This window comes from Siniperca chuatsi, linkage group LG18 (genome assembly GCF_020085105.1).
Source record: "Siniperca chuatsi isolate FFG_IHB_CAS linkage group LG18, ASM2008510v1, whole genome shotgun sequence".
Classification (NCBI taxonomy): domain Eukaryota; kingdom Metazoa; phylum Chordata; class Actinopteri; order Centrarchiformes; family Sinipercidae; genus Siniperca; species Siniperca chuatsi.
The window spans coordinates 22,616,019-22,633,544 of record NC_058059.1 but is presented as its reverse complement, the minus strand read 5'-3'; the positions used below and the strand labels follow the sequence as shown (position 1 = coordinate 22,633,544).

Here is a 17,526-nt window from a genome sequence, read left to right as displayed (position 1 = left end):
AAATCTGGGGGTTTGTAAGATGATTAATGGGAGAGGAAAGAAACAAAAACTGCTCTGTCTGTTCTGCTATACAAATTTGTTTACATTTTTGGGTCTTTTCTCTAATATTTGCTTTTTTGTGAAATATTGGATAATGTGACGTCTTTGGGCCTTAAACAGTTATTTAAATGAAATCATCTGAGAGGTTTAGAGGGGAAATGTCTCTTTGGTGGAATTGCTAACAACTCATAGACATCTGAAATGTGACAAGGGGCTCCAAGTAGACACAGCTTTTCTGTAAGGGGTCACAAGCCAAAAAGATTGGTAACCAATGGTTTGATCTATTTTCAAAATTTATCATATGCTGTTATCTAAAATCTTAATCTGAAAAGTAACCAGTAACTACTGCTGTCAGACAAATGTAGTGGAGTACAATTATAAAGTAGCAGAAAATGGAAATACTCAAATAAAGTACCACAGAATTGTACTTAAGTACAGTACCTGAGTAAATGTACTTAGTTACTTTCCACTACTGAAATTCTCATGAAATTTCTAAAAGGTGATTTTCATTCTGCACAGAATGGAATCGAAACCAAAGGCTGCCTGAAGGCAGGGAAACAAATATCTTAAACACTATGGTACACTTTAGAGAATGGTCACCAGTATTGCAGTATGCAAGTATGCAATTATGGGCTAAAACACAAAAAACAACAACTCGTAAAGCACTTTAAACAGATTGCTAAAGGACATCTAATGAAAAGATCATCCACATGAACCAGTCCATAGGTACGTAAACTCTCCCCCACCGTGATGCTGTTCTCCTCGTTAATGCGTCCGTTGAGCTTCTCCTGCAGGCTGTCCTCCCTCCTCTCGAACTCCTTGAGGAGCAGCAGCTCCTGGTAGAGCGTCAGCTGACGGAGGTCGGCCAGCTTCAGCTGCCAGTCCAGACGCAGCTTCTGGTGACGCAGCAGCAGGAGCTCCGCGTCAAACTGACGCACCGAACTCTCCATCTGATCACATCCACAGATTATATTACAATGTTATGCATCGTCATTGTTTATGATTACACATTTAATCTAATGTAATTGCCTTTTATTTGATCAAAGATTCATCAGTGAATGAAAAAAATAACAGACCTGCTCCAGGAGAGAGTCCTGCTCGTACAGCAGTCTGATCTCCTCCTCTGTCTGGAGCTCCTCCTCCAGCTCGCTTAGCTCTGCTCCATCTTCCACTCCTGTCTCTTCTTCTTCTCTGGTTACAGATGAAGCCGACAGGCTCGGAGTCCTTTCCTCTCCTCTCTCCTCCTCTTCTTCTTCCTCCTCTTTCTTCTCCTCTCCTTCCATCTCTTTCTCCAGCTGCTCCAATAAACATGTGCCTCCCTCCTGCTCCATGGTCTGGAACCTGTTTGAAAATAAAAAAAAGTAAATATATTCCTTTAAAAATATACAATCAGCAACTAATCAAAACATTCTGGGGCCGTTGCTCTGTCATTGATTCTGTGGTTTAAGACGGGTTTAAACCTGTGGTTGTAGTCTGAACTTGGTTGCTGGCTCCTGTAAAAAAAAAAATCACCTAAATGATGTTGCCTCAAGGCATCAGTTGACTGTCAGGGGTGAGAATCTCAATAATCGTGCACACAACATCACTTGTGGTGTAATCGCATTCACTGGTACATGACTAAATGTACATCATTGTGGAAATGTGAACAACCTTGCAGAACACAACAACACCAGTAGCAGTGCATCAACACATATACAGTGATGATAGCAATTATAATTCCATTGCCCCAGTGCATGCTGGTTAGCCATCAGACACGCCTGCTCCCAGTCTGTTACATGATGTTGAGGTTCTCTGACACACCTCCGTTGGGAGGCTCAGACACCCAGTTTAGCTGCAGTTCAGCTGAACCTGTGCTCATTTTAACAGAGCAATCAGGTCCAGTTTAGCACCCAGTTTAAACCCCTGCAAGTGCTGGTTTAGCTGGACCCGTTCTACACCGCAGCTAGTCAGCTAGTCAGATGCTCAGTGACAGAGCAACACCCCCTCTTTGTCTAGGGCGGCCCATCCAAATCGCTTTTTCAAGACTACTTTGTGTTTTTATGTTTTCATCTTCTTTTCAAAAGCCTGCATGAAAATGAATTGAATATGTGGATGGATTAAAAGGTCTGCCAAAATGGTGCATTCATATACAAGATACAAGATAGATTTATTGATAATTTTACAACACAGGGTTGTATAATGAGATTTTGTTTTGTAGTTCCCTTTATGCTATTCAAAAAATTATACATAGTAGAGCAGTGAATAAATAATAAGTCATAGAAATGAAAACTATTTTATATGGTGGAGTTCTGAGGATGAATTTTGGAGTCTCACAGCCTGAGGGAAGAAGCTGCTCTGTAGTCTGGTGGTGCGACAGCGGATACTTCTGCATCTCTTTCCAGATGGCAGCAGGGTGAACAGGCTGTGGCTGGGGTGGGTCCTTTAGTATCCTTTTATTGATATTTATTCATACTTCTATTACTGCTGTGCAATAATGTCTCATAATCGTCTTAATAAGTTACACTTAACTTGACAGTACATGCACTATTACTTATATTATTACATTGTATTATTATACCGTACTTCATCATCATCAACCGGTAAATCCACTTTGTACTTTACACTTATTTTAATTTTATACTTATATCCACTTTGTACTTAATTTATTTTGCCTGTATTATAGTGTATTATATTCTGATTTGCTCAGTACTTCTATTCCTGCGTGCACTGACGTGATAGTGAGCAGCTGTTACAAAAGAGTTTCCCCTCGGGGATCAATAAAGTATTTCTGATTCTGATTTCTGATACAATCATGTTAGAAAAATGACTTCCCTCATCATAAATTTGGTTGTGAATGCCAGGCTTTTACATTTTGCAGAGCCTAATTACTTCTTCAAAAATATTTTTATCTACAAAAGCTTTTGCTTTTATGAAGCAAAAACCTGGCTCCTATACCTCTGTTCCCTCAGAACCCGGTATCGCTCCAGGGTTGCCTGGCTGTACCGCAGCCTCTTCTCTGGGGTTTCCTCCGGTAGTATGGCAGGCAGGGTGGGTGGAGAGCGGAAGAGATGGGCCGCCAGACGCTGCTGGACCTTCTGGACCTGCTGAGCCTGAGAGCGCAACTGAGACACCAGGCGAACCTTGGAGTCCCGCAACGCCACAATCCGCCCATTCATCTCAGTCTGCTTCTCACGCATCTGGTGGGATGGACGAAGTCATTAAATGAATCTGTTCTTGTTTCTCTTCTTGTTTTGTTCCGACCAACATTCCAAAACCAAAAGATATTCAGTTTGCAGTGAATGCAGCAAATCCTCAAATTAGAGAAGCTGGAGCCAGAGAATGTTTGGCACTTTTGCTTAATAAATAACCCAAATAACTAATCAATTATCAAAATTGTTAAAAATAATGATTGATTACTGTCACAATAAATCAAGTAATTGTAACAAATTGCCTGTTTTGTCTGACCAACTGTTTAGAATCTAAAAATATTCAATTAAGGACTTGGAACTGGGGAGTTACTGACATTTTTGCTTTATCCATGACCATCCAAACCAGAATCATTACCTCATGTTGTTGAGGAGCCTTTGTTTAAGCCAGCTCATTAAGTCGTTTATGTTTTTATATATAGACTGGACTAGAAGAAGTTCATGCTGTAAATGAGCTAAGACGTGTATTAGGATATGTAGGTGTCTGTGTGTTTGTGTGTACATTTTCCTCCAGGCCTATTAGCTCTGCTCTCTTCCTCTCAGCGTTCATCCTCAGGTGTTTCGGCACCGTGAAGTCTTTAGCTGACTTCAGTTTTAAGTCTCCGATGTTCTCTTTGGCTTCGCGGATGGCCTGCACTTCCTGTGGATCCTCGCAGTTCTCGTTTGGCTTCTCTGCGTAACTGAGACACCAACAATCCATCACAGTTTTGCACCAGCAACCCAATATCGGCTCATTTTAGCCCCTAGAATTTTGTATGGATTTTTAAAAATACAGGAAACACCATGACCATAAAAGAAAATGGAGAATGCCATGTAAATCTAATTTGAGCCCACAGAACTGAGGGGATGTTGTTGGACATGACACTCACAGTTGGGCCCATTCCTGCTTCCTCTTCTCTATCTTGGCTCGAGCTTGCTCAGCTTTCTCTGCAGCCTTTCGGAGCCTCTCGACCTGCCGATCTGCCAGCTTTATCCCTGCTGGACGAGCCACCGGGGGGCACAGCATCTCCTCCTCTGGAGAACACACACAGGCGATAGGTCAAGCATGTCTTTGACAGCTAAAACAAACATAACACTTCCCTACCTTCTAATTTGCAGCTGTCTTTTGCCGGCTCAGCTCTGGATTTTCTGCGTTCTGGTGCAGCAGCTCCGTCTCTGTCAGGCCAGCCGGGTCTGCTCTGATGTCTGAGCAGGGTTGGAGGCTCGGTGAGCGCCGGCAGACGGTAGGTGGAGACTCTGTGGTCAGTGCAGATGGCGACCACGGTGACCACACTGGCCTCCAGGGAGTCCCTGAACCTGAAAACAGGAGACAAGAGGTGAGGGTTTCATTCTGGAGGCTGGCTGTTTTTACGTCCTAACTTACCTTACTCTACCTACAGGAGCAAAATCACAGTGAAATCAAAACCTCAGTCAGGTAGAACATTCAAACTCATATATAAATGTTCAGCAAGTCTTTTATTATCGGTAATAACTCATGACCCCAAATGAAGGGATGACGGTTTTTAAACCTTCTTTATATCCACTCAAGTATGTAATTTCCATCCAATACATTGAATCATTCTGAACTTCTCTGTCAGAAAAGAACATCTGTCTTTTGTCTGTATATAAGAACAGAGGAACAGACAGATATATCTGATATAACAGAGGACTCTTATGCTAATTTCAGTCTCTCCCAAATTGATCTTCTTGTTGATAGTGCTGCAGGCTCACTGAATGACATTTGACTCTGTTGCCCCTCTAAAAAAAGAAGATAATAAAACAAAGAAAGTTAGCTCCATGGTATAACCCGCAAATCAAAGCAAACATTGTGGAAACTTGAAAGGAAATGGTGTTCCACCAATCTAGAAGAATCCCGTTTAGCCTGGCAAGATAGTCTTAAAACATGTAGGAAAGCCCTCTGTTATGCCAGGGCAGCCTACTACTCATCATTAATAGAGGAAAATAAAAACAACCCCAGCTCTATTGAGTCATGTATTCCTATAGCCCTCAATAGTAACGACTTTATGAGCTACTTTAATGAAAACATTTTAATTATTAGAGAAAGAATTCATCATGTCCTGCCCTCAACCGGTACTGATTTATCTTCAAACACAGGAACCATAGAAACAGCTGTAAAACCTAATATATATTTAGACTGCTTTGCTCTTATCGACCTTCTTCAACTAACTTCAACAATTTCTTCATCTAAGCCATCAACCTGTGTCTTAGACCCTATCCCAACTAGGCTGCTTAATGAAGTTTTACCCTTAGTTAGCACTTCTTTACTAGATATGATCAATCTGTCTTTATTAACAGGCTATGTACCACAGTCTTTTAAAATAGCTGTAATTAAACCTCTTCTTAAAAAGCCCACTCTTGATCCAGGGGTTTTAGCCAACTATAGACCTATATCTAACCTTCCATTTCTCTCTAAGATGGATGGTACACTTTAGAAAAGATTAAGGAAGCGGTTCCAATCAGTTGTGTGAATACTTTATTTGAGTTTCAGTCAGGATTTAGAGTGCATCATTGCACATAGACAGCACTGGTGAAAATTTCAAATGACCTTTAAATTGCATCAGACAATGGACTTGTCTATGTACTTGTCTTGTTAGACCTTAGTGCTGCATTCTACACCATTGACCATCACATCCTATTACAGAGATTGGAAAATTTAATTGGCATTAGGATTTAAACCAGCTTAGTGCAGTTCCTTTCTATCTATCAGATCGATCTCAGTTTGTACATGTTAACAGGGAGTCCTCCGTGCACGGCAAAGATAGTCACAGAGTTCCACAAGGTTCTGTACTTGGACCGATTCTATTCACCTTATATATGCTTCCTTTAGGCAATATTATTAGGCAACACTCCATAAACTTTCATTGTTATGCGGATGATACCCAATTATATCTATCGATCAAGCCAGATGAATCTAATCAGTTAACTAAACTTCAAGCATGCCTTAAGGACAGAAAAACCTGGATGACCTGCAATTTTCTGATGTTAAACTCTGACAAAACTGACGTTATTGTACTTGGCCACAAAAACTTCCGAGACACATTATTTAAAGATATAGTTATTCTAGATGGCATTGCCCTGACCTCCAGCACCAGCATAAGGAACCTTTGATCAGGATTTATCCTTTAACTCCCACATGAAACAAACTTCAAGAACTGTCTTTTTTCACCTATGTAACATTGCAAAAATCAGGCACACCCTGTCTCAAAATGATGCAGAAAAACTAGTCCATGCATTTGTTACTTCTAGGCTGGATTATTGCAATGCTGTGGCACATGTACTGACAAGAACTAAGAAAAGAGATCATATTTCTCCAATATTAGCTTCTCTGCACTGGCTCCCTGTAAAATACAGAATAGAATTTAAAATCCTTCTACTCACCTACAATGGCTTTTAATGGTCAGGCACCATCATATCTTAAAGAGTTCACAGTACCCTATTACTCGACTAGAACACTGCGCTCCCAGAATGCAGGGTTACTTGTGGTTCCTAGAATCTCCAAAAGTAGAATAAGAGCCAGAGCCTTCAGCTATCAAGCTCCTCTCCTGTGGAATCAGGTCCCAGTTTGGCTTCAGGAGGCAGACACCATCTCCGCATTTAAGAGTAGGTTTAAGACTTTCCTCTTTGAATCTTATAGTTAGGGCTGGCTCAGGTGAATCCCGAACCATCCTTTAGTTATGCTGCTATAGGTCTAGACTGCCGGGAGACTTCCCATGATGCACTGAGCTCCTCTCCCTCTCCATCTGTATGCATTCTTATCCCATTAATGCATATTACTAACTCGATATATTCTCTCCCGTAGTTTTGTGCTTTCTTGTCTCTGTCCTCTCTCCTTCTGTTGCTTTCATCAGGTATTTCTGCCTCCGGAGCTGCAGAGTCTGGATCTATGATTGCGGGCCACCTGCTGCCCCCCTGTTCGATGACTACAATTATTATTATTAGTCTTTTTACCATTATTATCATTATTATTCCTATCACTATCATTCCTATTATTATTATTTTATTCATATTAATATTACCACTACAATTACATTATTATTATTTTAAAATTCTATGTGGAATTTGCATTGTGCTTCCCTCTCCCCCTCTCCCTTTCTCTCTCAACCCAACCGGCAGCGGCAGATGGCTGCCCACCCTGAGTCTGGTTCTGCCCGAGGTTTCTGTCTCTTAAAGGAAGTTTTTCCTTGCCACTGTCACCAAGTGCTTGCTCATGGTGGGATTTCTTGGGTCTCTGTAAATAATATTATAAAGAGTACATATAGTCCTATAGAGTTCTCTATAGGAAAAGTGCAATGAGTTAACTTCTATTATATATTGGCGCTATATAAATAAAATGTAATTGAATAATGTCAGAAACCTTTTTGTTCCACTCTTAACTTCGTCCAGTGATACAACAAGTGAGCTATTTCAACCTATCTTCAATTATTATGAATTAGATGTACGCGTGTATGTGTGTGCATTAGTCAGTACCAGTCCTGTAGTTTGCTGAGTGCAATGCTGCAGCGCTCCTCCTCCCAGCTCATCTGCTTTCTGACCTCCCTAACCCGCTGGGCCTTCAACCTCTCTGCCTGCTCACTGAAACGCTGGTCCAGCTTCAGCTCCTACTCACACACACAGACACCACGCAAAATTGAGGACATTGCATTGACATACATTAATTCCCTGAAGACTTATCTAAACCTTTACGATAATATGCCTAACCCTTATCCTAATCTCAAACACAAACCAGGTCTTTAACATAAACTTTAATGGTTTAGTTTTTAGGATAAGATGGACAGAGGCTTACGCACCACTGATGTCTCGCTTGTGGTACGTCTTTTAGTTTTATTCTAAAACTAAACCAGATACAGCTGCTGCAATGGCAAGCCACATGAACTGTCAAACCAGATGACAGTGGATGATCCAGGTGTGTATGTGTGTCTGTACCACAGGTGTCAGGCGAACATGCTCCGGCAGACTCTGGTTGTTGTTCAGCAGCTGTTTGAACTTCTTCTGGAGTTCAGCCAGATTCTTCCGCTTCGCCGCAATCTTCAGCTCGGCCTCCCGACGCAGACGGTCATTCTCAAGCTTTTGCTTAGCCGTCTCTATGCTGGAGGGTGTCATGGGGGGGCAGAAAGTCAGATGACATAAAACCTTTAATTTTCTTGAGTTACAACCTAAATATAGATGTAGCTAAATGTAAGAAATTCCAATAAATAATAAGGAATAAAATACAGACAATACAGTTATCTACTGTACAAATAACTTTCTTAAATAGAGACACAGAAAGAAAGAAAAAGTAGGTACACAGAAGACTAGAGAGTGACAGAGAAAAAGAGGAGGAGCAAATGATCTCTTAACATATTATTCACACTCACCTGTAAGCTGCTGGGTCCTCAATGTCCTGGGCTAACTCCTCATTCTCAAGACCCACCTGTTAGAATAACGTGTGAACAAGATGATATTACTTTTTCATTGATCTACATCTTTCATTCATCTACAACCATCCATTTGGCCAACCTGCACTTTACCGTCCATAAACAGGTTTTTGCCTCCCAAAAATTCAGAACCATGTGATGATTTCTATTAAAAAACCTGCTGATGTAGACCTACACCTGTAGACATCTGAACTGCACATAATGATAAGAAAACAAAAATAAAACCATCGAGTCCAATGTTGGAAAATGTTTTTCAAATTGAACTCCACTTACTGCATTTATAGGCTCATGCACTCTGCCTTGCCTGGCTCATGTCAAGTCATTGTTTGACCCAAACTAGATATAGATTTAGCATATCGTCGTTATTGTCATTGTTATTGTCAATTTTTTTAATAGAGCCAAAGATCACACATTTGCTTCAGAGGGCTTTCCTAAGAGCCTCGCTTTGGATACAAAAATTGGCCCACAAAAAACCCCAAAACTAAATGCTAATGTCAGCATGCTAACATGCTCACAATGACAATGGTAACATACTGATGTTAAGCAGGTATGTTTTGCAGATATTTGGTCATAAACCAAAGTATTGGATGAACTGAAATCTTGACTTGATGATGGCGCAAGCGAAAAAGTTGATGCCAACCTATCCAATAGATATTTTATTGGATAAATCCATCCAATAGTTGTTGTTATACTTCAGTCTGGACAAAGTGGTCAACCAACTGACAGATTGACTTTGTCATCTATAGAGCCACAATGCTAGTGTGGCTAAAAAGACACTACAGAAAAGAAAAAAGAAAATGTTAATAAAAATGTGGACTGACCCTGGGTGAAGGAACCTTGGCCCTCTTTCTCTGCAGGCCTTTCTGTAGCTCTTCTGGAGGAAGCAGGCTAAAGGAAAAGATGTTTCCGTCATCTCCTGCTGTCAGCACAAAGTTGTCGTCATGGCTACAGCGGATGTGCCTTAAGTGTCCGTATTGGTTGTCGTGGACGCTGAGAGCCCAGTAGGCATGCATGGAGGTGAGGCTGTGGTCGCTAGGCTGCAGAGGGTAAACCCTGATGAAGCCTGAGTGCATGCCACAGAGCAGAAGCCGCCTGTTGGAGCTACGAAAGACCAAAACAACAAAACACCAGCAAGGAAACTTTATACAGGTAATAGTATTGTGGTTCCAAATGTGAAGGAGGCTCTAAAGTTTACCTCCTTTAATATCTGGCCTTATTTCACACTCTTTCTGCTAAAGTTGGTTTTTCAATCTTTATTTTTAACAGTCTTTCTGTTGACTCTTGATAGATTTAAAGCTATATTAAATGATTTATGGCCACACCAGCAGAAAAACTCCAAAATAAGATGACAGACACACAGCCCTGCCCTTATAAAGTTATGATGGCTAACATTTGAGCACACAGTTGCCTTTTTACACATCCAGTAGACACAGATCAACATTACTGTATCATACCATTGGTGTCTAATATTCACTCTCCTTTTAGCTCTGGTTTGGTCTAAACCAACTCCTGTGAAAAATATCTGGCTCTTTAGCTCCTAGATGTTCCACTTTCTTCACCAACTAGCTGCTAACTTTGTCTTTCTGCTGTTTGGTACTGGGCAGGTAGTGTACAATGGGTTTATCAGAGCTTGTTTGCTGAAAACATCTGTCTGCTGCTGCTGAAAATGGAGTTGATAAGAGACTGAACCAGGCAGTAAATGTGCTGTAAACCCAAAACTATGAGCTAAAAGAGGCAAAAAAGCTCAGCAGAGCTGCAGAGTTAGTGAGACTTCTATGTGGGTTCAGCACTACGATTGACATTTTCACATTACATTCAGTCATTTGATTCATTGTTGATATAATGAATACTGATTTGTTAGTTTACCCTCCGGCTACCTGAAGGTGACGGAGCGAATAGGGTCGTTGTCCGTGTTGTGGACAGGCAGGAAGTTAAAGGGCTCATCCTGCCGCTGGTCCGGATCCTGGTCCTGCTTCTCAGAGAACTTACAGTGATACAAGAAACCTGAGTCAAAGCCTCCCTGCATGAAAGAGAAAAGAGGAAGAGGAAAAAACAATTGTCTTCTTGGATTATTTTTGTGATAAAGTACGATTTAATTTACCTTACCTAATATATCTTCACCCCTTCATGTTCTATAACCCCCAGAATGCCTTTTGAAGAGGCCCACGGAACCTTCAAGATTTGAAGACTGTTTGTGTGGAAGAATGGGCCAAAATCACACTTCAGCAATGCATGCAACTCGTTTCTCCATACAGGAGGCGTCTTGAAGCAGTCATTACCAACAAAGGCTTTTGTACGAAGTATTAAATTAATTTCAGTAAGCATGTTCGATACTTTTTCCCTGTGTCATTTAACATTATTATACATAACTTAATTTATGGACATCTATGGTTAGATTTCTTTGCATGTGTGGACTGCAAGAGGGAGACCATGAAGTTTTTCTATTAAACTGTGGGGCTGGGTAGCGTTTAAGCACTTACCTGTGTTTTGGTATATCTTACAATTCTGGAGCTTATTACAAACATGATTTTATATAAATATAAAATAATATAATCATTTGTCTTTTGATCCAGTCACTGCCAGTTGTTCTCATTAGGATAATTTGTCTCCTCCAGCTCTCTTCATGTTTCCCTCATCTCTCTATCCACTATCTCATACAAATTATGTTTTTCCTTAGTTTCTTTAACTTTTCCACAAGGACTCCATTTTAAATTAGCAAGGCCAACTTTCATTGATGAATGTTTATATATGAATGTGTAATCATAGCCTACCTAATGCTTACTTTTATGTCTCTGTATTTACTCGTCATTAAGATGTGCTTATTTCTGTCAAGAAAAATAATGTGTCAGTTGATGGAAATAGTCATCATGGTTTGTATGAAATCAGGAACTGTCGGTTCAAAGAATAAGTGAAGATAAGATTACGAATCTGACCATGAGTTGAATACTTTCGGTGTTGCCTATTAAAAGGAAGTTTTTCCTTGCAACTGTCGGCAAGTGCTTGCTCATGGTGGGAATTGTCGGGACTGTAAATAATATTATAAAGAGTATGGTCTAGACCTGCTCTATTGAGACAAGAAATAACTTGAAATAACTGTTATGATTTGGTGCTATATAAATAGCATATACAGCAGGTAAAATAAATATTGAACATGTCACCATTTTTCTCATTAAATATATTTCTGTCTTGTGTGGTGAGCGTGCATATAGGCCATGGCGGTTGAGTGCATTACTTATCGTTTTCTTTGAAACAATTGTACCTGTTAATTCCAGGCTCTTGAACAACTCTTCTGATAATTCTTTTCACTCCTCTGTCAGAAATCTTGCGAGGAGCACCTGGTTGTGGCCGGTTTATGGTGAAATGATGTTCTTTCCACTTCCAGATTATGGCCCCAACAGTGCTCACTAGAACATTCAGAAGTTTTGAAATCCTTCTGTAACCAATGGCATCAGTATGTTTTGCAACAATAAGGTTGCAAAGGTCTTGCAAGAGCTCTTTGTTTTTTACCCATCATGAGATGTTTCTTCTGTGGCACCTTGGTAATGAATTATAGGCCATCAGTTGGGACTGAACCAGCTGATATTAATTTGCACTGACAAGGGACAGGATTGCTTTCTAATTACTGATTGTCTTGGCTTTCCATGCCTTTTTGCACTCCCTTTCTTCATGTGTTCAATACTTTTTCCCTGTGTCATTTAACATTATAACACATAACTTAATTTATGGACATCTATGGTTAGAGTTCTTTGCATGTGTGGTTTTCATGAGTTGTTACCAACATTTGGTGAAAATTTCATTTCAATAGCACCTTTAGAAATATATTTATTGAGAAAAATGGTGACATGTTCAATACTTATTTTACCTGCTGTATAAAATGAATTGAAAATGGAATTTTCGATGATGTGTTACAGACACATTTCGATTTCGATTGGGACTAAAAAAAGTAATGAGCCCATCCATGTTAAACTGTGGGTTTTACGTGTAGGTGAGACACTCATTGCCAAAGTAGATGGGGACTTTTTCCATCCAAGAGGCAAGAATTACTCAAAACACAGCCTGTTCTCATGCTACATTGCCCACTGCTTCTGTGGGTGTATGAAATTGGTTTCTGTGTGTTTTCTTTGATCTCCCTGTATGACTGTCAAACGGTGTAAAAATTCCTCACGTTTTGATTTTGATCGATTTGCAAGCTGACTACTTCAGTTGATTTTAGCTGATTGATTCCTATGTAATTTGAACATCCTAGTTATTATTGTCTCCTGACTGTTGAGATAAAATTGTGAATGTACCATGGAGAGCCAGAACTGGCCAGGCTGTGAGTAGAAGCCACAGTAGAGAGGACTTGGAGGGTCGGGGAAGTGGATAGGGGGCAACTCTTTCTCCTCTTCTTCTTCCTCCTCTTGCTCTGCATCCGGCTGCTTTGATTCTTTCAACCTCTCTTCTCTCTCTTTCTTCTTCTTCTCCTTTACGGCTTGACGTCTTGCGATTTCCTCCTCTCTCTGAAATACACAAACACACAAATTTAAACACAAATGGTGTGAAACTGAAATGGAGTTAGTTATTTCCACTAAAATCATGCAGCAATCCCTTTAAATAAACTGTAATAGTAATTATAATGTAGATTACAAAACATACAGTATGATGTAATACAGCCATAAAAAGGGACATATACAATTAAAACCATACAAAAGCTAAGAATAGACCAAGCCCAGACCTTGATTCGAGATTTGATGCTCCTGAACCGGAAAGATCTGCTGGGCAGTTCAGACAGCTGGAAGGTTTTGGTCGGCTTGTGGGCCTCTGGATCAGGACTATGCACCTCGACCACGTGACCGCTCTGACACAGGATAAGCAGCCTGTTTTCACTCTAGGTAAAATCATAAAAGAAAATGGTTGAATCCATAATGTTCCATCATAGAAATATTTGGATGCAAATGGGTCAGAATGAGACCAGACTTACGTGGGAATGAGGTGACCACTCCAGCGCCTGCACCGGCCCAGGAACACGGACAAAGCCGATGGGGTTGTATTTTTCCCCGACAGTGAAGAAGAACACAGTGCAGTCTGAGCTCTGAGAGGGATTGTGGCAGTGAGAGGTCAGAAAGGTGAGATGAATAACGAAAAAAATCTCCACCATTGATCTTCAATGCTATAGTACTAAACATCAGAAACAACAGAGCAAACCTTCAAACCTTTATGCCTATTTCAAAACATACGTTTTCCAAAATCAGGTGTTTCAATGAACAAAAGAAACACAATCGCAATAGTGTGTTTCATGAAAGTAAACAAGCAATTTGACAAACTGCTGTTTCCTGTGGCTCTCATAGTGAAAAAATAGTTTTCCTGGAAAACCTCTTACCCCCGTGGCTAAGATCTCTCCATTTCGCTCAAATGCAATAGCAGTTACGGGGGCATTATGGGGTTTGAAGGCCTGTTTGAGGCGCAGCTCGGCATCTCCTTTGGGGCTGCGCCCGGTGACCACATGCAGCCTCTGAGGGTCGTACAGCTCCAGTAACCGGACCACCCCGTCCTCAAAGCCCGTCACCAGTAAACCTCCACTCTGGTTCACCTAAAGAGGTCAGTTTTATGTCATTACACATCATATGTGGTTGCATGATGGTTAAAATGGACTGCATTTATATAACGCTTCTCTTGTCTACCGACCACTCAAAGCGTTTTACAACACGTGCAAACATTCACCCATTCATACATTGATGGCAGAGGCTGCCATGCAAGGTGCCAACCTGCTCATCAGGAGTGGTTAGGGGTTCAGTGTCTTGCTCAAGGACACTTCAACACTCTCTGGAGGAGCCGGGGAACCTTCCGATTACTAGATGACAGATCTACCTCCTGAGCCATGCTGCCCCACGCCCCATGATACATTTTCCCACCGACACACTTACCAACGGTGGAGCCCAGCTGAGCGCAGTTCCATCCTGATTGAAGCGACTGGTGGTCAGTTCTCTTTTTGCCAGGAAGTCAAAAACTTTGACTGAACCTGGAGATTAGGGACAGACACAGACAGAGTTGTTTTAGTGTGTGTGTGTGTTAGTGTGTTTGCAAACATGTACATTATGTGTGCAGGTATGTGACAAACGGTCGAGAGCGGCCGTTGCCATCAGGTGGGATTTCCTCGACACGTCCAGGCCCTGGATCGCCCCGGCGTGGAAGGAAAACAGGCACTCTGGATCAGGGGTCTGCACACACAGACCATACATCAACAATTATTACACTGGGCGAGCACACTGTTTATTGCAATCATTTATTATAACATGACGTTACAATATGGTTTGCAATATAGTTTTCCATTAGGACTAGACAATATTACCAAACAAACAGTCATATTCACCTTAATGAAAATAAATGTAATAATGACTTTATCTTCTGTTGGCTCAACTCTGATATGTTTGTCCTAATCATTTACAATGTGTCCAATTAAAGATGCTGAACGTCTGGAAAGTGGACCGATTGGCTGATAGAATTTTTGGTGGGATGTCATTGGTAGTTGAAGGCATTCTCCGTTTAATTATATGGAAATTAGACAAGTTTTTTCCCCTCCTCACACACCCAAAAGTTGTTGTGCTCCTGCTGCAGGAAACACTATTCATTGTAGTTTACAGTAAACAAGGTGTTCTTACAATGATCACAGAATTGTTGTATTAACTTATTTTTATTTGATATTTATCATATATTCATCTTACATGGGATGATTTTGCCCTTTTTTAATGATCAAAATAAACACAGATGAATCCTTAATTTTTGAGCATGAAAGTTCTGGAAAAAGCTTAGAAAAAGCTAGGATGAGGACCTTGAGTTAACATATTTTTGTCAATTTACTTGTGAGTATATATTTAGTATATAAATCCATGATTGTATACAGAACCCTTTGTGCACATCTGTCAACCTGCCTGTGTAGAAGAATCAGTAAAGTCTAATCATATGGACTCTACCTTAATGTGAAGGTTGGGCAGAGAATTGTTGAAGTGTTGATAGTCACACGAACGAACGTCTATAAAAACCAAAGTGTCAGTGTAGGAAACTCACCGTGTAGGTGAATGAAAGATCAAGTTTCCAGATGGCTCCGCTGGAATCCTACAAGACCACATAGAGGAGAGATCAGGTTTGGATTTTTGATCGAGGTGAGGCCGGATTGTTTATTACAGATTGTTTTAATTAGTGACTTTTGACCCTTTGCCCTCTGACCTGAGCAAACCAGATGAAGGAGTCAGGCAGGGAGCTCTTCACCACAGAGGAGAGGCAGACGTTGTGTCCAACCACCATCTCATTCATGGGCTCTATCTCAAACCTGCTGCTGTCGCTGTTACTGTCGGCGGTGTCGATGCCCTCAAAGTCCCAGCCCTGTGGGGGGGGGGGTTGCCATACTGATTATAAAAAAACTGATCTCCATCAAGATCATAACTGCTCAATTATGCTTATTATAATTCCAAGAAGGGACAATTAACTCTTCAAAAACCTAACATAAATTATTTAATTTCTATTCAGAGCCTCTTCAGAATGGAACCTGTTGCCACGTCCAATTTGCCATTTTTAAATATGAAACTATCAACATTCTGGGACATTTTTTAAACATTGACATCTTCAGTAGAAACCAATGGGCTTGGGGCTGAGAGACACAGACAGGGTAGGGAAGTCAATATATTGAAGGACAGACTAACATTGTTGGTTTTGGTGTTTTCATTGAATTTGTTAACAATACAAAAAGTATAGAATAATGCCAGACTTAAAGTTTAATGCCTCTCTGCCACAAAGTAGAACAAAAAACTTGCACTATTCAATGAACATCTGTTATCTGCACTCACCCCCTTTGCAGGAACAGCCATGTCTCATTCTAGGGTAAACCTGTACGTTATACTGCAGACAAAGTCAAATATCACAATGTTTTTGGCCACAGAGCTCTGTGTCAATACAGAATAATTATAACTATAATAACTTTATTTGTATAGCACTTTTCTAAAAATAATGTTTACAAAGTGCTTTACATACAGTAAAACCCAAAAAGTAGCATTACAGAATAAAAATAAAGGTAATATATAAGGTAAACAGATACAGTGTTTTTAGAAGGGATTTAAAAAATTTAACTGATTTTGCTAGCCTAATTTCCTCAGGCAGGCTGTTCCAAAGTACAGGCGCCCTAATAGAAAAAGCGCAGTCACCTTTAGTTTTGAGTCTGGACTTTGGAACAACTAAAAGGGCCTTGTCCGAAGATCTCAGGCTGCGTTCCAGCTTATAGAGAGTTGAAAGGTCAGCAATATAACTAGGGGCTAGACCTTTCTGTGCTCTAAAAGTCATCAATAGGATTAAAATCTATTCTAAACTTTACTGGTATCCAGTACAGATGTGCTAATACTGAGGTAATATGGTCTCTACGTTTAGTGCCAGTTAAAATTCGAGCTGCAGCATTCTGAACAAGCTAGAGATGTGAGATAGATTTTTGACGGAGGCAGGTATAGAGAGAGTTGCAATAGTCTACACAAGATGAAATAGAAGCATGAATTACCCTCTCTAAATCAGCATGACATAAAAATGACTTGATTTTTGATACATTTCTGAGTTGAAGAAAGCAGGACTGCACAACTCTCTTTACCTGCTCCTCGAAAGTCAGGTCACTGTCAAACATCTGTCATGGTTTTGGGTTTGTTATTTCCTGTTTTATTTTGAAATATTCTCCTTCCTGCATGTGTCTTGTAATTTTGCTTCCTGTCTTGGTTTACCCTTCCCTCCAGTTTTCATTGCCCTGATTAGTTTCACCTATTTCTTGTTGTCTCCCCTACCTGAGTGTATTTAAGTTTGTGTGAGCCACCAGCTGTAGTCACTATGACTTGCTATGAGCAGTTCTTAAAAACACCTTAAAATCCACATCCGATTGT

At 40.5% G+C, this 17,526-nt stretch overlaps 1 protein-coding gene across 1 annotated transcript in view; it reads right to left on the bottom strand.

The window, feature by feature from the left end:
* Positions 1–17,526, bottom strand: part of LOC122865504 (cilia- and flagella-associated protein 44) — a 30,041-nt gene that overhangs the window by 6,666 nt on the left and 5,849 nt on the right. The window contains exons 9-27 of the mRNA XM_044174020.1: positions 15,842–15,997; positions 15,683–15,730; positions 14,736–14,835; positions 14,542–14,636; positions 13,998–14,207; positions 13,599–13,709; positions 13,353–13,505; positions 12,928–13,137; positions 10,516–10,658; positions 9,460–9,739; positions 8,579–8,634; positions 8,148–8,310; positions 7,692–7,822; positions 4,309–4,520; positions 4,094–4,238; positions 3,727–3,904; positions 2,974–3,215; positions 1,116–1,380; positions 786–989 (exon numbers count right to left, since the gene is read on the bottom strand). Coding sequence (XP_044029955.1) covers positions 786–989; positions 1,116–1,380; positions 2,974–3,215; positions 3,727–3,904; positions 4,094–4,238; positions 4,309–4,520; positions 7,692–7,822; positions 8,148–8,310; positions 8,579–8,634; positions 9,460–9,739; positions 10,516–10,658; positions 12,928–13,137; positions 13,353–13,505; positions 13,599–13,709; positions 13,998–14,207; positions 14,542–14,636; positions 14,736–14,835; positions 15,683–15,730; positions 15,842–15,997 — 3,102 coding nt within the window. The remainder of the gene's footprint in view (positions 1–785; positions 990–1,115; positions 1,381–2,973; positions 3,216–3,726; positions 3,905–4,093; positions 4,239–4,308; positions 4,521–7,691; positions 7,823–8,147; positions 8,311–8,578; positions 8,635–9,459; positions 9,740–10,515; positions 10,659–12,927; positions 13,138–13,352; positions 13,506–13,598; positions 13,710–13,997; positions 14,208–14,541; positions 14,637–14,735; positions 14,836–15,682; positions 15,731–15,841; positions 15,998–17,526) is intronic.